The 22,944-nt window shown below is 35.2% G+C and overlaps 1 protein-coding gene across 4 annotated transcripts in view; it reads left to right on the forward strand.

Annotated features, from left to right (window-relative positions):
* LOC150095632 (AP-1 complex subunit beta-1-like) overlaps positions 1-22,944 on the forward strand; it is a 246,521-nt gene that overhangs the window by 47,218 nt on the left and 176,359 nt on the right. For all 4 annotated transcript variants that reach the window (XM_090410443.1, XM_090410440.1, XM_090410441.1 and 1 more), the window contains 2 exons: positions 4,024-4,217; positions 12,450-12,516. In XM_090410443.1, the coding sequence (XP_090266569.1) occupies positions 4,024-4,217; positions 12,450-12,516 (261 nt within the window). The remainder of the gene's footprint in view (positions 1-4,023; positions 4,218-12,449; positions 12,517-22,944) is intronic.

Here is a 22,944-nt window from a genome sequence, read left to right on the forward strand (position 1 = left end):
TGAAGATATTTTCAGGTGCAAACTTTGTTTGCTCACACTTGGATAAAGGATTAAACTAAATTTATTATAGTCTAACCAAGTGAAAAATAAACTTTCAACATAGAATGTTATGTTAACCACCTTGATGCTTGCATGTGAATATTGGATGCACAGTGTCTGTATTTTTATCATTAGATTCCAGTTTTTATCTTTGTAAGTTGTAGTTAGTTCTGTTATTCAGCATCCTTTCAATACTTTGTTCTTGAAACAAATCAAAAGTGCAAGAAACTGGTTGAAGTAAAATTAATAAAATTTCTTATGTACTTGAATATTCATATATGCCAAAGAGCTTAAAAAGCCTGACATCAAATTTTGTTCTGTTCAGTCTGAAACTGTACAACAGGCCATTCAGGAAAGAACTGAAAGTTGATTTGCATTAACGTCGAGCAAATGCTGCAGCCTCGGATGGTATCAGTTTTGAATGGTCAAATATCTGCTGTATTTTCCATGGATTATCAGCTCTTATAAAATTGTATTTGTTACTGTGTTGTGTTGTATCTTCTCTGAGTTTTTTTTTAATGTCTATTAAAGGGTAATTATTACTGCTTTCCAAAACTGGGTCTAGGTGAGGATTCAAACATTCTGATAAATTGTCTGGTTGTCCTGACCAGCTGCTTATGTAAGATCTTAAGAACTCGTGATTTCAAGAGCAACAACTTTTATTTCTAAGACAGTTTGGCTTACATAAACATAATTTTGTATATTAGATCATTTAGATTTAATATAATTGGAAACCTCCATTACAGATACTTTTCCTAAAAATTCAGCACTTAGTTTTTCATTAATAGAGCAAATGATCTAATGTAGCTTAGATGTTCAGTATACTTATAAAGACCTACACAACTTTGATTTTGAAGGATTCCCCTCCCCCCCCCCCCTTCTCTTTAAGTTCAAGTGGGAGGTGGGTATCCTACATGGTTTTGTGTACAGTCTTCTTGTACCAGAAGCAGATTTTGTTACTGGTTTATCACTGTTGCATAGTTGCTGCAAACCATCAACCCCCCCCCCCTCCATAATACATTCCGGATTTTTCAGTTGTGACAAAGATAAAGTTCTTGGAACTTGTTCTCAATAAAGGGCTAATATTTCTAGTGCCAAAGAATGGTAAACATCCTTTGTTTCCTGTGTTCTATTTCTTGGAGTGCATTTTGAAATTCTTTGTTCTGTCTATATTGAGCATGTATCTGTTTAAGACTGATTATGGGTTTTGGGTGTGAGTGCGTGTCCATGCTAGAAGTTTCACTCTCTAGTCATATCCTATCTGCCATCAAGCAATCAGAACTGCAGGTAGTATGTTTTGAACATCACCTATTCCTAGTCTTCATGTTAGATAAATGAACAATCTGTCCCTTCCATTGTAGCAGCTGTTTATAATAATGTATTCTATCTAAATAAGATCTGTTTTGGTTGTCCACATTGGCAAAACTTGCTATAGTTCACTTTCACTGGAGCAACCACTGTAATGAAATCACTCACTATAGCAAACTATTGGAAAATCTCAACCAAAGCTTGAATGAATAGAATGGTATGCTAATTCCTGTGGTCCCTACAAGTTTGCTATAGTGAGAGCCAACTGTATTATATTATATCTCACTGCCACATAGCACCTTTGGATGGCACATTAAAGAATTACTACAAGCTTGCTACTACAAGAATTACTACTAGCCTCTCAGAAGATTACTGCTGAACTCAGGCTGCTATACAGCCATGCATACCTACATCCCACCATGTAGTTCTCTGTGTACAATTTGTGAAATGCTCCATTTTTCTCTCTGCTATAAAATTTATAACATATAGAGCAAAATACTTAATTTTCTGCTGATCAGAATAGATGGTTCAAAATATCTAGTGGGGTCTGCTGTTGTTTTCACAGGCAACATGATATATGTAATTGGCTCCCACTAAATGTAGCTATTGTACTACTCAGCTGCATAAATTATGTGAAATTAAAATGCTATTAAAGGTGCATCATTTATATTGATTCAGGATTTCTCATTCATGGCTCAATGAGAATATTTTCAATATCAAGCTGCATAATGGTAATTCTAATCTTAGAAGGAGTTGAATACACAAGAGTTGTAGGATATTTAGCCCATAGGATCAATGGTAATTTAATTTCTTTCACTGAACAAAAATTTCTCCAAGCATCTCATACCAAATACCCATGTAATCCATTCTGTAAGTACATACGAGGGTAGTCCAAAAGTTCTTGGCCTAACAATGAAAAAACAAATTTATAATTTCAAAAATCATTTTTATTTTTCAACATAATCTCCCTTAAGACTAGTACATTTATTCCAGCGATGCTCCAGCACCATTATCCCGTCCCTGTAGTGATTCTCAGTAAGATCTGCAAAATACCCCTCTACAGATGCAATCACTTCTTGATTAGAATAAACACGCTGACCAGCGAGGAAGAGTTTTAGTTTTGGAAAAGAGATAGAAGTCAGAGGTAGCCAAATCTGCGGAACAGGGTGGATGTGCCAACAATTCATAGTGCAGATCCCTTATTCCCATTGCCAAAAACACCTTTATGGGTAGGTGCATTGTCCTGATGAAAGATAAATTTTTTTCTTCTGCAAACCGGGTCTTTTCTCACGATTTTTTTCGTCTAGTCCGGTTAAAAGACTGGAATAATATTTCCCAGTTATTGTTTTACCCTTTTCAAGATAATTAATAAACATAATGCCTTTAGCATCCCAAAACACGGATGCTACTTCCTGCTGATGGAACAGACTTTGGCACTGAAAATCTGACTTCTGTCCACTGTTTTGATTCTGGTGTGTAAGTGAATTCATTTCTCATCCATAGTAATAAATCGAGGCATAAAATCAATTTTATTCTTGTTAAAACGCTCCAAGCACTGTTTAGAGATTTCATGCGAGTGCATTTTTGATCTGCTGTGAGCAAGCGTGGCACTTCATTCCTACACATTCTTTTGAATGGCTATGGTCTCAACAATTTCACGCACTTTGACGCGTCAGTCATTCAATATCATATCGTGCACTTGATCAATGATTTCTGGTGGTGTTACACTTTTTTGGACGTCCTTCATGTGGATCATCTTGAGGCTGTTACGGCCATGTTTAAACTCGGCAGCCCATTTCTTAATTGTCGAAAACGAAAGAGAAGAGTGCCCATAAACTTTTATGAACTTTGAATGAATTTCTTTTGGTGTTAAATCTTCTTTTACAAAGAATTTTATAACAGCACAATACTCAATTTTATCCATTTCAAGGGATACAGTCAACACTTTTGCTTCAGACAGCTGTATAAAACAAACTACTTGATAGAATGACTTGCAATTTCACATGGATGTTTATGACAGATGTTTGAACTTGGAAAAAAAAAATCTTGTCGATAGTATTGCCATCTATGGTCGAGGCCGAGAACTTTTCAGACCACCCTCGTATCCTTTTGACAATCATAATTGCCTCATGCATCAACACACTGCATGGCATTTCTCTCTCACACAGACACACAACTCATTTGTCATATCTTGGTAACACTTATAATCTTGACTCTGTTTTTTTCTCCTCATTCAACAACTTTTATATATTTCACTTTTTCTGCTTGCTTTCACACTGACTTGGTCATGTCACAAATATTCACTTCCAGAGAATATTTCATTACTTGTCACCTAGTCCACCCTCATGGAATTACAGTACCTTGCCATATCCTGTTTCACTTGTTTCTGCTTTCTCACCTTTTATTTCCTAGTCTCAGACTCTCATGTGGTATTTTAAAGCACATGTCCAAGTTTCTAGGTTCTTGCTTTATGCTGTACTCCTCTCTGTTTATTTCTTCAATATTACCTCTTTCACACTCCTTTTGATAGTTTGATCACTATCAAACGGTCTAAATACACAATATCATAATTCTTCTGTTATCTCTGGATATGAAGATGACTAATCATTTCTTTATTTCAGATTATTATTTTGCATATTTTATAAGTATACTTTAAAACATATAATTGTTATATAGGTTGTAGCTAATGCTGTGGCTGCTTTGTCAGAAATAAATGAAACATCAAGCAGTGGTCAGCCTTTAATTGACATGAATGCACAAACAATTAACAAGTTGCTTACTGCTCTTAACGAATGTACAGAATGGGGACAAGTTTTCATCTTAGATTCTCTTGCTAATTATACTCCAAAAGATGAAAGGGAAGCACAGAGGTAAGTGATTTTTTTTTTGTTTTTTATTATTTTTTTTCCATTGACATGCCAGTATTTCTGCATCTGCTTGCTATAAATTTATCAACTGCAATATTTGTAAAATAGTAACTTTTAATGCATGTCCGTTTATTTGCATTATCTGATTTGTGAGATCTCTCTTTCTCTGATCTCATGTTTGAGCACTTGACCTTCCTGATGATGCTTCACCATTTATTTCCCCCCCCTGTGCTTCTCTTATTGCTTATTCCAGTACAAGTCCAGTGATTCTTTGTTTGGTCAATCCATTTGTTTCGGATTTTCTCTCTTTTTCTTTTTCCATATGGTTTATGCTGGATGATTATTTTTTCCAGGCAGTTGACTTCCCTTCTGCATATGTGTCTAAAATATTGCACAATTCTCTTGTCAGTTATGTTTGTTAGTCTTGTGCGGATATTCATTTCTTCATTCTAACATTCTGCTTTAGCACCAGAGCTCAAATCTTCTCTTTTTTTTTTTGTCCAAGACTCAGAAACAGAGAAAGATCGAAAAAACTTAGGTTTCTACAAGCTTAATTTTGGTCTTTTTGGAGATGTGCCTCTCTTTCCAGATCTAGTTAAATCAGTCATTGCTTTCTTAGCTGGTGCTATTCTTCTTATCTCTTTTCTACATCCATCTTTTTTCGTTATTATCATTCCAAGGTAGTTGAAATTGTCGACAATTTCAATTCCTTCTATATATATCTTCTGCATTGTTTAAAATCATTGTTTTGGTTTTATCTTGAATTATTTGTAAACTATGGCTTAAGCTTTCCCATTCTAATTGATTTAGGATGGATTTTAATTCCTGTTCATTTGTGGCTATTATCACTGTCATCTGCGTATCGTAGGTTAGCAATTGTTTGGCCTCCTATTTTAATGCCTCCATTCCACTTTTCTAGAGATCTTTTCATTATAGTTTCACTGTAAAGGTTGAATAGTAATTGTGACATATAAAGAATTTAAAAAAAGTGTATAAATGAATAGCAGTGGAACAGGATTTAATACAGGAAAAAATTTTGTACAGTGCCCTGTTTTGTTGAAGTATCCATAAAAAATCAAGAAAAACACCCTTAACAGTAGGTAAATGCAGATCTCTTGCAAAAGTAATTTTATAAATAGGAGTGTGTGTGTGTGGGGGGGGGGAACTGTCCCCTAAATGAAGGTAAAGGATGAGAAGCTGACTTGATAAGTTCTGAATTGAACTGCATATGGATGGGGACTTCTGGCCTGCTTATAAAGGCAGTGACGACGTCAATCAATGCCTTTTTGTGATTTTGAGATCCAAAATCACAAAGAGAAATTCATGTAGAAAGGTCTTCCCTGATAAATGAACTGTGGTTGTAGAAAATATAGAAAAAAATGTCAAAGGCTGAGTAATAACTCAGCAAGAAGAACAAGAGTGGAAGCAAGAGAATGGGAGATGCAGATGAGCAAGAAATTAATGGAGCAGTGAGATGTATGATGTATGGATATTCGATGATTCGTGCAGTGCAAGATAGGATGCTAGAGGAGTGCTTGCCTTGAGGAATAATAGTGATAGCAATTAAGAGAGGTGAAAGAATGGATGAGATGATTGTGATGGTCAGACCTGAGAGGTGGTATGAATAAGGTAGCAAGAGATTTGAGGTTTATGCTTGAAGTTGTATGACAAAAGTGTATGAGATGGAATATAGTGAGCTTGTTACCTAGATATAATAATGCACAGATGAGATGCATCAATAATGAATGGCATGATAGCAAGAATGTATCAAAAGAGGATGCTCGGAGCTCCTTTCAGAATAGAAGAGAACTGTATGCAAGGGATGTACTGCATTTGAATGAAAGACGCAGGCATCTGGAGAGAATGCTGTTCTCAGGGAAAGTGAGAGTATTAGTGTAGGGAAGCTATTTGTCAGGGTGAATGAAAGCAGGGGTGACCTCTTGTGAGGATGGACACTTGGAAGGTAGGGGAATGTATGATATTATGTTGAGTCAAATAGTCTGGAGGGAATGATAATAGGTATATAGAAATAATGACAATTCATAATTCCATGATGTGAAGACACAAGGGAATTATTATTGCCACACTTTTGTCAAATAGTTCTCTTATAATGGAATTACTATAAAATACACTTTCCGTATTCATCAACTTGAGCTATATCATTTTCTTGCCAAATTTGTTGCAGCTGTTATTCAATTTAGTTAGAGAATTCTGGAGACTTGCACTAGATAAGTTTTAGGAGTACATCATCTGCATAAAGCAAAGAGCTAAGTTTCACATCTCCAGTTCTAATATTAGGGCTAATGCCACATTTCTTTAAATTAATGTGATCTATATAGACAATGAATAAGAGTGGAGATGATGTGCATCCTTGTCTTCCCCCTGATTTTACAGTGGATTACCCTATTGTAATCAAATCGAATGATGTTAAAATCATGTTAAGACTTGTCGAAGTGTGTCTTGTGTCTTAGCCGTACTATCATGTGGGGAGTATAAAAGTGGCTTGTTGCTCTCACTTCAATTGTAAACTTGTCACCTGCCACCCATTATTTTGTTAAAAATGGCAGAGCAACATGATATCCTGGAATCCATGGCTTGGAGATCCATTGGTCAATTAGAAGCCAGACAAACACAGCAAGTTGTTGTTCAAGCGTGTCGTGTATCTCGAAGTGTAATTTCGTGACTTTGGAATCGCTTTCTGGAGACAGGAAATGTTGTAAATTGTCTTCATGCCATAGGTTTATATGCTTGAAGACCAATGGTTTGCATTCCACTTTCTGCAAATCACAAAAGAGCCCAAAAAATTTGGGCACAGGAACACTGCAAGTAGACAAATGAGGATTGGGCTTGTGTACTTTTTAGTGATGATCCACAGTATGTTCGTGAAAGACCCCATCATCAAGGTGGGAGTTTGATGGTATGAGCTGGAATAAGTATAGGTGACTATATCGATCTCTATTTTATCAGAAACGGTTCCTTAACAGCCCAAAGGTATCGTGATGAGATTTTGGAACCTATAGTTCATCCATATGCTACTGCAATTGGCCAAGAATTCATTTTTATGGGTGACAATGCTCGTGCAAATTTGGTACAAGAGTGGTTTGAGAAAGAAGGTATTGAACAAATGGACTAGCCTGTATGTTCACCCTATCGTAATCGAATCAAACATGCCTGGGATGCTTTAGGTTGGTGTGTTTCTGCTCGACTGATGCTACCACGATCGCTTCAAGAGCTCGAAATTGCTCCCACAGAAAGAGTGGGGAAATATCCCACAAGAAATAACCCAAAATCACTGTTTGGGCTGTTAATGGAGACCATACAGCCTATTAAAAATTAGCAAAAGTGTTTTTGGCTATTCTTGTTGTTATTCTTGTTAAAATTATTTCACACTAAAATGTATAATTTGTTAAATTTGTAATAAATATCAATTATTTAAACAATATCTCATCAATTATACCCCTAAGGTATAATTGATAAGTAAGAAATATTTATTCATGTATAAAGTACCCAATAGTTATAATTATTTGCAGAAATTTATAATTATCTGACAGAAACTAAAATATCCCCTAATTGTTTTGAGCAATAACTAAAAATAAATAAATAAAACATAAATAAATCTAAGCTTCTGATTTAGAAATTTTAGTTTTTGTCAAACATATAATAACACAATAAGCATGGAATAGAATAATTCAAGTTTTTTTTTTTAGAATCTGCATACGAGGGGGATCTGAAAAGTTCTTGGCCTAATAATGAAAAAACAAATTTATGATATCAAAATCATTTTTATTTTTCAATGTAATCTCCTTTAAGACTAGTACATTTATTCTAGCAATGCTCCACCTCCATTATCCCATCCCTGTAGTGGTTCTCAGTAAAGTCTGCAAAATACCCCTCTACAGCTGCAATCACCTCTTGATTCAAAGAAAAACGCTGACCAGCGAGGAAGAGTTTTAGTTTTGGGAAGAGGTAGAAGTCAGAGGGAGCCAAATCTGGGAATAGGGCGGATGTTCCAACAATTCATAGTGCAGATCCCTTATTCCCATTGCCAAAAACACCTTTGTGGGTAGGTGCATTGTCCTGATGAAAGATGATTTTTTTTCTTCTGCAAACCGGGTCTTTTCTCACAAATTTTTTCGTCTAGTCTGGTTAAAAGATCGGAATAATGTTCCTGGGTTATTTTTTTACCCTTTTCAAGATAATTAATAAACAAAATGCCTTTAGCATCCCAAAACACTGATGTCATGACCTTTCCTGCTGATGGAACCGACTTTGTCTTCTTTGGTGCTGAACAGCTGGCTTCTGTCCACTGTTTTGACTATTTGGACAGAAGATCATCATTACACAGAACATCATTACACACCAGAATCCAAATTTGGACATATTTGGATTCTGGTGTGTAATGATGAATCCAAGTTTCATCCATAGTAATAAATCGATGCACAAAATCAGTTTTATACTTGTTAAAATGCTCCAAGCACTGTCCAGAGATTTTCATGCAAGTGTATTTTTGATCTGCTGTGAGCAAGCACGGCACCCATCTTGTGCAAAGCTTTTTCAATTGCAATTCTTCATGCAAAATATATCCTACACATTCTTTTGAAATGCCTATAGTCTCAGCAATTTCATGCACTTTGACTCGCAGGTCATCCAAAACCATATCGTGCACTTGATCAGTGATTTCTGGTGTTGTTACACTTTTTGGACGGATGTCCTTCACATGGTCATCTTCAAGGCTGGTATGGCCACATTTAAACTCGGCAGCCCATTTCTTAATTGTCGAAAATGAAGGAGAAGAGTGCACATAAACTTTTATGAACTTGGAATGAATTTCTTTTGGTGTTAAACCTTTTTTTGCAAAGAATTTTATAACCACTTGATACTCAATTTTATCCATTTCAAGGGATACAGGCAACACTTTTTGCTTTAGATAGCTGTATAAAACAAACTACTTGATAGAATGACTCACAATTTCACATGGATGCTTATGACAGATGTACCAACTTAGAAAAAAAAAATCTTGCCGATAGTGTTACCATCTGTAGTTGAGGCCGAGAATTTTTCAGACCACCCTCGTATATTTACAGTAGTTCATTATGAAGATTTCAGGTAAGCGATATTAATTTAAGCTAATGTAATCTTTTATAATTTCAACATTGATTGTGGATTTTTATAATTTCATGCAGTTTCGTCATTTTGTTACTTTATGTATGGTTCCTGTTAATCCTTTGTGTTCTGTTTTCAGTGTATATGATTTCCTGCAATTTCCTTTCTGTTTACCCAGAATTTTCTTTTGTTTTATTTCTTTCAGTTTAACTTTTTTTTTGTTGTCTATTGGACATTTTTTTTTTCTTTTGTTACATTTCCCACAAATTTTCTTATTTATATTTCCTATTATTTTCTTTTGTGTCCTGATTATAATGTTATTTGCTTGGAAATTCAGTTTACTGTAATGAAGGTTTTCAGCTTTTAATGTTCGTAATAGTGAATTTAAAGTAGCATCAATTCTATGAGACTGAAGTTGGGACTTTGCTGCTGTACATTAAATTTCAGCTCATTATGGTGCATATTAGAATGCATTATTCCCTTAGTGGTTTTTGCTGTCGAGTTCCTCTACAGTAAGGTAATATGGTATTCAAATAACTATTTTTTCCTCTTTTGGAATGAGCAATTACTATATAGTAACTAATTTACAGAAAGTAGATTAGTTACTATCTTGCTCAAGGACACACAGATCAAGTTAAGCAGTTAAATCATCTCTCTTTCTACATTTTTGATACCAAAACCACCATTAGGCATTATTGTACATCGGTAATGATCATAACTTTTAAGTGGATCCAACATACATTTTATGACATCACACTTAATCTACTTTCTTCTTTTTTACAACTCTATTAAATTATATAAGTGTATTAATTAATATAATTGACTTCTTCAGCAATTCATGGGAAGAAATTTCATGACACACAACATGAAATCTAAGCATAAGGTTTTTTCTCCCACACTATCTCTACTGTTATTTGTTATCTGTATGAATTTAAAGGAAAGTAACATTATCTGATATCAAAACTAGATATCAAACTCATCTCTTCACTTTATGCAGATGTTATACAAGGCATGTTCAAAAAAAGACCGAACTTTTGCTATAAAGACTGTTGCTCATCTTGCAACATTTTAAGCACTGTCCCTTTCAAAGTAGTCCCCTCTACTGGTGATACACTGTTCCCAATGTTTCTTCCATTGTTGGAATGCACTTTCTGTGATGGCGTGCATTTCTCTTATCGTATTTTCCCCAATCTCCTATATGGTTTGGAAACAACATCCTTTCAAAGTGGTTTTAACTGCGGATAAGGAGTGACACACTAGCCGGTGCATTGGTCGTGGTGCAATATTCAGGTCTGGTTTTTTCACAATTCAGGCCTCTTCCTGCACACAGCATCCCTCAAACATGCTAAAACTTCCTAGTACAACTCTGTTTACCATCTGACCACGTGGTACAAATTCATAATGGACAGTGCCTTTCCAATCAAAAAACATAACCAACTTCACACACAGACATTGTTTAATCTTTTTCATTGTCACTAATCTGACAAACGTCTTGTGCATGTGCTCACTTCAGCAAATGTAACTCAACGTCTAATGTTCATAGCAGAATAGGGCAAATGGCAGTTTGTTGTCAAAACCTGGTGCTCTCATTTAAAAGTGCTCTAAGTGCATGGAGGTTTTTTCACTTGGCTATGCTACCAATTATATATTTGGTTTAATCCTTTATCCGAGTGTAAGCAAACAAAGTTTGCGCATGAAGTACTTTCAGGACTGGGACAACTCATGGTAAAGGTGTTATAAGTTCTCATTACTTGCCTTAGTATCTCCCATAATGCAAAACACATCTCCTTGCAGACATATATAATGCTATGCATTAAGGGAAGAGCCACTATCCAGACTGGTTTCGACCTTTATTGGGGTCTCATCAGTGGGAGCCAGACCCAGAGGGGGTGATACCAAGGTGGAAATAATGGAGAAGTCATATTTACCTATACCGGTTTCCAAAAGGTGTCACACCTTATTATTAAAATTCTCTGGATTAGCGATAGGTCGATGGAACTTGGCTATGTTACGAATTATATATCCATCAACCTATCTCTAATCCAGAGAATTTTAATAATAAGGTGTGACACCTTTTGGCAACTGGTATAGGTAAATATGACTTCTCATTACTTCCACTTTAGTATCACCACCTCTGGGTCTGGCTCCCACTGATGAGACCTCAATAAAGGTCGAAACTGGTCTGGGTTAGTGGCCATTCCCTTAATGCATAGCATTATACATGTCTGCAAGGAGATGTTCTTTGCATTATGGGAGATACTAAGGCAAGTGATGAGAACTTATACCACCTTTACCATGAGTTGCCCCAGTCCTGAAAATACTTCAGGTGCAAACTTTGTTTGCTTACACTTGGATAAAGGATTAAACCAAATATATAATTGCTCTAGGTGCACTTTTAAATAGCTGCAGCACACTATTAAATGCTATGAAATGCTGTGAAAATCACAATATGATATGAAAGTAGGTAAGAACATGGAAAACGAACTTTATTCTCACTGTTGAACCAATAGGAACAAAAATCTATAGAACATTTCAGCTAATTAGGAACTTTTTTTAGCAGGTACAACAAATTAAATATGTAATATGAGATAATAGGATAAGCAAAGCTGGTATAGTTGCGAGTCAGTTCTCTAAATTTATATGAATTAAGAGAGAAATTGCTTGACACATTAGCAGTATACAGAACAGTCTTCAAACCCATCAGATTAGACCCGCAATTTCTGAGAAAAGAACAGGCGGCATTATTGGTAGAATTATTAAAAATGAAGATATTAAAATGGCACTTATCATCATTAGCATACAAGAATATATTTGAACAAAGTTAAAGTGATATCATGACTTAAACAGAATGACAGAAAAGATTAACCAAAGAAGGGTTTTGATGACTGGATCAAGATCCAAGGAAGACAGTTATAAGATCTGGCTTATTGGAAACCTGAGAAATAACAGATTAATTTAGAAGCAAATGGTTGATAGAAAACTTATAATACTGAAAACTTTAATTTTGTAGTTCTATCATAGTATCTGTACCCTTTGAGGGTACAGATACTATGATACATATGAAGATTTGATAATGCTAATAGTCATTTTTTCATCTTCCAATACTTGAATTAATTTATTTGTTTTCGATAGTATTGCTGAACGTGTGACCCCAAGATTGGCTCATGCTAATGCAGCAGTTGTCCTTTCAGCAGTCAAGGTAAGGAAAAAAAAATTTGATGTATTTCTTGCTCTATAACAATATGTTCAAAGAAAATATTTACTAATATCCATCTAATTTAAAAATTTTCTTTTAATGCTATGTTAACTCATTTCTTTATAAATGAGTTAACATATCATTAAAAGATTCAAGATTCAAGAATATCTAAAAATTCAAACTTTTGTGACAGCTTCATCCTTGATTCATTATATTGTGATACAAAGGATTATATCTTGTTAACATTAATATTATGCTCAGTCTTAAGTTTTTTTATGAATAATCTTTGATTATTTTTTGTAATGTTGAGAGCATTTGACTTCACTGCAAATTATTATTCTAATTCAATTTGCAGTATCTCCATAACCTGCAAACTGAACTCCAAGTGGACTGAGCAATTGAAACAAGTGTAGATATCAGGTGTTTCTAGTCTTAACTTTTTTCCCCCCCATTCTCTCTATGACATGAAGTAAAAAAAAAAAATAATAATAATAATAAAATTTAAAAAAATCAAACTTTTCCTTAAGAAATTTTCAGCTTTTTTTTTTTTCTCTCCAAATCTTTAGAAATGTCTTTTGGATTAATTTAATTCATCCATTTATACAAGTATATGCAAGTTATTCTTTTCTTCAGTTTACAAGGGATAAGTAATACTATTTAAGGTCATATTTCAGCCTGAATATTACAGGCCATCATCAGTGGTAACGATAGCTAATTATAGAATGCAAACAATGGATGATTTGAAAAAGTAAAAGCTGCATAATGTTTTCAAATCATCAAAACTACAGTTAATTACATTCTATTTCTTAATTAACTGTTGTTGCCACTGGTGATGGCCTGTAATATTCAAGCCGTAATATATGTGCTTAAATAAATAGTATTTCTTATCACTTGTGTTTTTTTTGTGCTAACTGAAGAAACCTCTCATGGCACAAATATCTCTTAAATGTTATTCTCGGACTTTGGTTAATTAAGTTTATTCAAATTTGACATTTGCAGGAATTGGGATGGCTTGGAACATTTGTTTCATGACATCAATCACTGACCATAGTTGTGGTTTCAGTCTGGACTGGCAGACCATGTTTTGGATATAACCCACAGGATCTCCTGGAAAAAAAACCACCACGTTCCACCACAGTAAATTCAAAAAAAGAAAGACTATTTTTAGAATCTGCAGCAGCACTCAGAAATCAACCAAATCTAAATAAATACGGTTGCATTAAACTTCCGAAAATTTGAGAAACATTAATCATCAGAGATCCTACCTTGCATTCTAAGCCACTTACAATCGCCCACTTACAAGAGGACACACCTAGATAGGACTTTAGCGCTCACGTGGTTAGCTTAGTATTGTGTTGTATTTGAGTGTATGTTACATTAGTTTTTTGTAATCCTGAAGATGTCTCAGTGACTGCGAAATATTGAAAATATTAAAATCATTTTTAATCCTTTCCAAGTGTATACATTGCATTAAGCCTCCATGATGATACTTCAGGCATCCAATAAATCTTTCATAAGCTGATGAAATTCATCTTTCACCTAAAGACAAGCATCCATGTCTGTGACAGAATTCAGACCAACAGCTTATTGGTTGAAGAGCAAGTGCATTAACTACTCAGCCAACCAGGGCTATTGGCATTTTGGACAAAATTATGTAGTCAGCTACTATTATACTAAGAATGGTTACTTTGATTTTCTAATGTTTCAGTGTTCATATTAAGGTCATCTAGAGTACCTTAATATGAACACGCACTACAATTCACAATGACACTAATTTGATCAACTGTTATTTTAGCCAGACCTCTGGTGAAAAAAAAAAAAGTTCCTACACCTAAGGTATATCCTATTTTTACATGGCCAGAGAAAGAAATTCATATTATTTTTTAATTATTATTATTATTATTATTATTATTCAGAGAGATCCCCAGTGTTAAATTGTGAATGAAACTATGTTGTGTAATTTATTTTTTTTTATTCACATTTAACATTGCATATTATGTATTAATCATAATTTGTATAAAGATTATTTATTGTTCCTTAATTAAGGATTACTATTTAAATATTTATTGTAAACTTAACCTACTATTAATTTATTAAATAATAATATGTGTAGAAATTTATGATAACTAAATATATATGTAAAGTAACGAAAAGTGTATTATAAATAATTGTATACGTAATGAAAGAGCGCTGATTAAGTAGCTCAAATATTCTGTTTATTCTTATTTGTGAAAATTTAACGTTATGTAATCACTTATGTAAGAGTAGAGCGTTGTGTTACATTAGCGAAATGTTTACGTTCATGCGTTGTCATGGAGACGCAGGAAACAAACAAGCACGAGTCGAATACAGCGTGACCTTGGGACTGAAAGGGTTGGAAAAGAAATAAGAAAAGATTTTTAATTAGAGAGAAGAGAGGAAGTTTTTGCGAAGCGGGAAGGAAGGTAAGATACAAGCAAAAGAAGTGGAAGAAAATTATAAGTTCTCTAGGGCAGAAATTCATGAGAATAGTGTTTAGAAGTGAGCCAAAACATAGTGAATCATATACTTAGCTGCAAGTGAAGTCAGCTGTGTTGTAAAGGAAAATTAATGCCGTATCCGGATAAATAAAGAACTGGACATTCAATGAAAAATTCTGATTAGTTCCAGTTAGTCTAGGATTACGTCTTAATACTATGTTGCCCTGAGAAGAATTATATTGAATTAACTAGTTTGAGAAAAGTAAACAAGGAAAGATATCAGTGCCTTATTGATGTGTTTTTTTTTTTTTGAGTAGTGAAGCGCAATTAATAGTTCAGTTAAATCGTTGGAGAATTTTTATTAATGTGTTCCGCTAACGTAAATAAGTTAATTCATAAGTGTGCTCACAATTAATTGATGTATTGAAGATTGTATCTGGTAAGAATAGTCATATTTGTTTGTTTATTCTACCATTAACATATCTTCGAAGTTCAAGGTCCGAAATAAGATTGCTTGGAATATTGTCTACCTTGATTAGTGTTTCCTGTGAATTTAAATATTAAGTACAGCTGGTGGATATGTGGAGACTGTTTAAATAAGAAGTTTTGTTTTACTAATTTGAGTTAAGAAAGCTTGTGATTTTGAAACTGTGAATTGTATGTGAAAGTTTAGAACATTGAATTGGCATGAGTGACTTAGCAAGATGTATTAAGTTGATTGTAATGTTTCATTTTAAAGCAGAATTCTTGTATTTGTTATATATATCATATATTAAATGTTTTATTTTGTTTATCTAAATATTGTGTTTGCCTGAATTCCTTTTTATTGCACCGTTCATAAATATTCGAATCTTGCGGGAACCCCAAGTGGAATAGTAAATAATTCGGCCTAAACTAATGAGAAGACTGCTAACTTAATTAAGAATTGATCCTACTATTTTATATAGACTAATCTAAAAATAGGGTGGCACAGTATAATTATAAATTTCTCTACTTTTGGATCGGTGATCAATTTGCGATTAAGTGTTATATTGATAAGAGTGACTTGAACCAAGATGGCGGATTTAGAACATAACATGAAAATAGAACGTCACGACACCAGGGAGTCGGGGTCTCTTGAGGAAGGCCACGTGCTATATGCACCAGCTATCATACTCATTCTTGAATTCATTCACAATGCTTGTACTCATATTCACAACATCCAATGGCACTCCATTTCAATCACGCACCCTAGGAGAGAAATATCTAGCCTTCAACCCACTTCTTAGCGGCATTTATTCTCAGCTTCCAAGAATTCCCTATCCTCCATAAATTGAAAAATTCCATCAACTGTCTCAATCATATCACCCCTTCAAATTTGCAGTCTGTCTTCATAATCAGTATTCCACAATCCTGATATTATTTTTAACACTCTCCTTTGCATTCTCTCTTTCTCCCCCCACTATATCAGAATCACAGCAGAGACCAGACTTGTGCACAATAGTCCAAGTGAGGTCTTATCAAGGCCTTGTAAAGAGGCAAAATGACATCCATATCTTTACATGTGAATGTTCTTTACAGCATTGCAATTATCTTTTGAGTAGTATTTGCAGTTTTTTGCTATATGGCCCCTAAACTTCAACTTCCTATCTACTAACATTCCAAGATCCCTAGCCTCATCAATTTCGTCTAGCATAATCCCGCCAATATAATATGACATTGGATATCTAATCACACCGAAGTGAATGACTTTACATTTACTACATTGAACTGACATCCATTTTTCCATGCCTACAATTCCAGCCTATTCAAATCATTCTGCAATTAGCAAATAGCTGTATGTCGCTTGTCAAATACTTCCCAATATCATTAATGTACAGATTGAATAACAGTGGACCAAGCACTGATCCTTGTGGTACACTACTGGTTATTTATTTATTAAACTTCATACTGAGAGTGCAGTATTACTTACAAATCTTACTAGGCTGAAGCCTTTACGAGAGATCACCCGATATCAGCACGAGGCATCCTAACGGTCATATGCTGATGGCAGCACCAAGCCAGTGTGCCCTGCAGAGTATGCAGAGACAGAATTTTAAACTCTCCATATGAAAGTCCTATTAAAGAGAGATCTTTATAACTAATGGAGCACCAAACCCTGCAAAAAGAAATAGTAGCACTCGTAAAGTGAGGAGTTGCCACAAACTCCTCTTGTATAGCCTTATGAGGTCATGGTTCTGCTTGTAGTATTGCACCTTGTTAAGATGGCTAGAGGTGAGCGGGCACCTAGTACCCACTACCAGGACATCAGTAACCCATACTTCTTTTTCTTTCTTTATTATCAAATCTGGTTTCCTTATGTCCCTCTGTATGAAAGTGAAGTTCTACCATGGTCTCCCAACCTTTATTTCTTAAATGGTTGTTTAATATGGAGACCACGGCATCATGCCTCTGTACACGGATTCCATGTGTTCTGAAACAATGCTGGGAGATGTGAGATAGTTTCACTGTAGTGGCAGCCAGCCCTACAGTTAAGCTCATCTCTACCCCAATGAGCAGTACGGGCCCTTGTGGGCAGGGCATTAATTCTACTCCTAAAGGTTTACATACTCATATATTGGTAGTAATCTGGTATCATCCCTAATCCACTGATGTAGTGGTGCACCCTGTAAGATTCACAAAGGGAAGCACCATCAACAGAGCCAAGAAGTAGAGATGCCCATCTCTTATGCTCTGTCAATGCTGTTACTATCTTTCAGACTCGCATCCTCCCCATAGACCACTTTTTTTGATATGTCAGTCAGCCATCCTCTTATCCATGCTAATATTCTATAACCCAAACTCATATTCTCCAATTTATTCCATGCTGTATCCTGCCAAAAGCCTTAGCAAAATCCAAAATTATCATGGTATATCCATTCCCCTTGTCTAGTTCAATGGTAAAATTGTTTTAGAATGTGAGCAAGTTGCTAAAACATGACCTTCCCTAGGTAAACCCATGTTGTTCATTGCAAAGTAGAGATTCACTGTCAACCCATTTCTGAATGCAAGCCCTAACTAATTTTTCCAAAATATTCACCACTCCTGAGATACTAATTGGTTGATAGTTGGATACATCGGTCTTTGCACCATCCTTGTGCAATGAAATTATACATTCCTGTGTGAATCTTCCCTGTTCTGAGACTTAAATTATATAGCCTGGTCAAAGGAATAGCCAGTTCCACATGTACTGATATCCCATCAGTCCCTATTGCTGAATTGTTATTCAGTTTGTGCAACAGCTCTAACATCTCATCCTCATAAACGTGAATTTCTTCATCCAATGAAGAGAGCTCAATGTTGTGTACACCAGGTTGATAGTTTTTAACAAAATAGTCACTCATTAGTTGAACAACCTCTTCTGCATTTGTAACCCTCATACCATCTGCATTTAGAGGAGTTATTCTTATACTTGCAGCATATCAATAGAATTCTTGTGGGTTGTGTTTAGCACACAAAGCTAAAGTTTCTTTTCATACTCAGACTTTGCTTTCTGTACAACAGTTGTGACTATTCTAGCTTGCTGTGTATAATTTTCATAACAGACATCATCCTTGTTCACATGGTATTCCTTTCACATCATCCTTTTCTTACGCATCTCTTGCTTAATAAGATTACACATCCATTTAATTCCTACCCTGTTTGTTCTTTGAACTGTGAGGACACATTCTGATAATGCTTTGTTTAAGTATTGTTTAAATGCTTCCCATGCACTGCTAGTATTTTTCCCATCCAGCAACCAATCCCATTCCACTGAACTCAGTTGGTCATAATTTTCTGCTTTTGTAGTTCAGCATGTAACCATTTTATAAATGGAAGATCGATAAACTTAGTCACTTCCCAAGTGAGTACTGCATGATCACTGTCATTAACTTGAGGCAGATTAGTTAAGTCTTTAACTGAAATGACCTCAGGCACTATAATCAAATATAACACTCTTTGACCTTCAGTTCCTACTGTCACATGCTGCTTGAGGAAGTTGTCCTGCAACAGCTCAATAAATTCATTTTCATTCTTCTCATGAGATTCTTCTGCTGTGCAATCAGTATTTGGATAATTAAAGTCTCCCATTATGATTACTTTTTTCGTGCTGATCTTTTCTATTCGGCGATGCATTTCTTCATCACTAACAACTGATCCACCAGGTCTGTAACAGCATCTCACTATGTAATTGATCTTGTTGGATTCCACCTCACATCAGATGGCTTCAAACCCAGTGCCACATGAAATACTGTTAGTAGAAGTACTACAATTAAATGTCTCAACTCTAACTTGGTTCAAGTCATCCGATTTCATTAACGATATACCCCCTCCTCTTACCCTCTCTATCCTTCCTAAAAATAGTGTACCCATTACACTCGATACCAGTTAGTATGTGTGATTCTCATAGCCAGGTCTCACTAATGCCTACAATCTTGAGGTCCTACCATATTGACTAAGGCAACAAACTCTACCCCTTTGTTTCTGATACTCCTAGCATTCGTTTACAGACATAATGATCTACCTGCATGTTCTTTTGTATACTCTTGTCTGCAGTCTGCATGATACAGTTGGACAACTTGCAGATCTCTATTCTTCTCTAGTGTCTTATGCATGTGGACATCTTTGCACATGTTTGATAGTCCAAACTGGACAAACACGGAGTCGATATCTTTCTCTCCTCATCAGCATTTCCATGATAAAGCCCATTCCTGTCATTAACACATTTATATAACATTGTTGCTCTTATACTCACTTTCCCACCATTCCTTCCTTTATAATTTAGTTTCCTTGACTCAAGACTACACATTAATGTGTAGGCCGTCCCTCTTATACAAATCCAATCTTCCTTCAAGCACGCTCCACTCGTCCAAAAACTTGCATCTATTCCTTCTACATAGCCTACTCATCGAATCATTTGTATCATAGCCTTCTTCTTAATTCATTTTTATATCAAGGTAATAAAGGGAGAAAGTGACAATTTTCACTTTCTCCCTTTTTCACTCGCGCCTTTTCCAGCAACTCTTTCATTTCATACTGAACTCCATTGTAGTACCTACTACAATTATGATCTTGTTTACTTTTCTTTTCTGTTTTTGAATTGCTTCCTTTATATCCTTAATTTTTGCTCCGGGAAAACTCGAAGTTATAACTCGCTCATTAATAGCATGTTTTATTATAGTCACCATACCAAATAACATCCTTTTTACAAACGTTACTTACTTGATTACATTTAGCTGTTTCTGTGTTTTTGTTATTTTGCTGCTTAATTTTCTTTTTCTTTGTATGTTCCATTAAATGTCTCTTGAATTTTTTAACTCTTGTCATCTCGCTCTCTCTGATAATCTGCTTTAATTTTGCTATTTTGGAAGTCAATTCATTTCATTAACCTCTTCCATATCTCCAATAACCTCTTTAGCTGGGATAGCCTTCTTGTTCTAACCTGCAGTTCTCTTCTTAGCATTACATTTCTTCTGTGTTTTTGGTGTCATTTTAAACTTATTATTAAAATATCTTAATAAAAGTATGTAATAAAACACTAAAATGTACACTAATATACTATAAAACGCTAATTTTCTAAGGGTAAAACAATAAAACAAACAAAGATCTCCAATTTTACATGAGCACTAAATTCACTTGGGGTGCTTAAGAGTCAAAGCTGTATAACTGAGAGGACACCTCCACATAACCTTTAAAGGAATGCGGAAAACCGACCAGGGCTTCTGACTTAATGTCCAATCCTCACCTTCTCGTGGTGCACCCTGTTGGGTATCTACCTGGATACTGAACAAACGAGGATGGGCTTTCAATTTGGGATTTCGCAAACCAAATTGTATTCTTATTGGCTTAAACCAATATACAAAATGATGGTACAACATGACAAATTTCATGCTGTGGCATCGCTTGGTTAAACAAGGCCCCTGTTGTTTTTTGCCAGGGAACAAGGGCAAACAGCGAAAAGTCAGCTACTGGAACAAATCTAAAAACGCACCACAACACATCACTGCAGTTAAAGATCGGTACTATCAACATAAGAAGCCTGAATGGCAAAAAAATGGAGCTATCTGAGGAATTAGATAAGTACCAGATCGACATAATAGGGACCAAAAAAGACAAAATTTGGTTAGATCTTTCTGAGCAATAAATACAAAATGTTATATTCAGGAAATGACAATCAAGGAAAAGAAGGGGTAGCCATAGTATTCAACACTAAATACGAGGCTAATCTTTTTTGAATGGCAGGCAGTCTCGAGTAGAGTGATGTGGCAAATATCAGAATGGAGAACTGGACAATGAGACTTATTTGTGCCTATGGTCACACAGACGGCTCTACTAAGATAGAAATGGAGGAATGTTTTGAGGCGCTACTGACACAGTGAAAAAGGAAAAGTTGGTCCTTGTTGGAGATCTAAATAGCAGAATAGGAAATGATTGTCAGACATTCAAAAATGTTTTGGGAAAATTTGGAGAAAAGAGCAAAGCTAATAATAATGGCAAATACCTGTTGGATTTCTGCTCAGGACATGGATTGGTTATTACTAACACCATCCTCCAACATATGCACAACTTCACATGGAGAGAAGAGGCAACGAATAAGAAAAGTCTAATTGAATATATTATTGTTGATAATGATGTTTTCTCCCTGGTGCAGGACAACAGAGTGTACAGAGGATTTGAAATTGGAAATCTGCATAGTCTTGAGCAGGATAAAATTGAATTTCATATCGAAAAGAATGACATGTAAGAAATTTTTAAAGTGAATAATAAAAGTTGAGCAGCTCTCAAATGTGAACTGTAGACTAAAATACACAAAGATTATTGAAGAAAAAAGGAAACAGTTTGAGAACAGGAACCAAACTTTGGAGATTCAGTGGCAAGCAAGCCTCGAAGAAAACCCTGATTGATTTAGCCCGAAAGGCATGTGGTGAGGTAGTCTGCAAGGATAGAAAAATCAGAACTCCATGGTGGACACAGGAAGTTAAAGAGGCAGTGAAGGAAAAGAAGAAAGCATATCAAAAATTCCTGGCAAATAAGTCAGCTTGTGCTCTTAGAGAATACAGAGACAAATGTAAGAAAGCTAAACACTGTGTAAAACTAGCTAAACAAAAGTCATGGGAGGACTTTGGCAAGAATATAGAAAATAAATATCAAGATGGTGGAAAATATTCTGGAGGTTGTTGAAGAAGCTTAGAAATGGAGGAAAGAGTATGCTGTAAAAGGAGTTAGAGATGATAAAGGTGACATGAAAACGGAAGATAAAGATATCCTTGAAGTATGGAGTAATTAGTTCAGAAAATTGCTAAATGAAACAAGCAGTGATAGTACAGTGATTAAAAAAAAAAAAAAAAAAAAAAAACACTCAACAGGCATACGGTCAGGAATACATATCCATACTTGAACTAGAAAAAGCCATCAAAGGCTTGAAATGTGGAAAGGCAGCAGGAATAGATGATATTCGACCACAAATACTGAAGTATGGTGGTATAAAAGTCTTACAGTGACTGTACTGCATAGTTCAGAAGGCCTGGACAGAGGGACGAATTCCTGATGATTGGAGTCGAGCTCTAATGGTACCTATATATAAAAAGGTAGATAAAACTGAATGTGAGATTTACAGAGATATTTCCCTACTGAGTATTCCTGGCAAGATTTATGCCAGTATACTTGAGAAACGATTGAGAAGAATTTTGTAAGAAAAGCTTGGTGAAGAACAAGCTGGATTCAGGCCAAATAGAGGCTGTCAGGATCAGATCTTCACTTTACGACAATTAGTTCAGAAAGCATGGGAATATAACAAAGATCTGTATTTAAGTTTTGTCGATTTGGAAAAGGCATATGACAAGGTGCCAAGAGAGAAGCTATTCAATACGCTGCAGTTATATGGTGTCAATGGGGCATTATATCAAGCAATACTTAGTCTTTATTTGCGTTACAAGTTAGCAGTTACAATTGAATGAAGTACAGGAAGATGGTT

This window comes from Typopeltis vanoorti, chromosome 20 (assembly GCF_054136105.1).
Source record: "Typopeltis vanoorti isolate ZY-2024b chromosome 20, IOZ_Tvanoo_1.0, whole genome shotgun sequence".
Taxonomy (NCBI): Eukaryota; Metazoa; Arthropoda; class Arachnida; order Uropygi; family Thelyphonidae; genus Typopeltis; species Typopeltis vanoorti.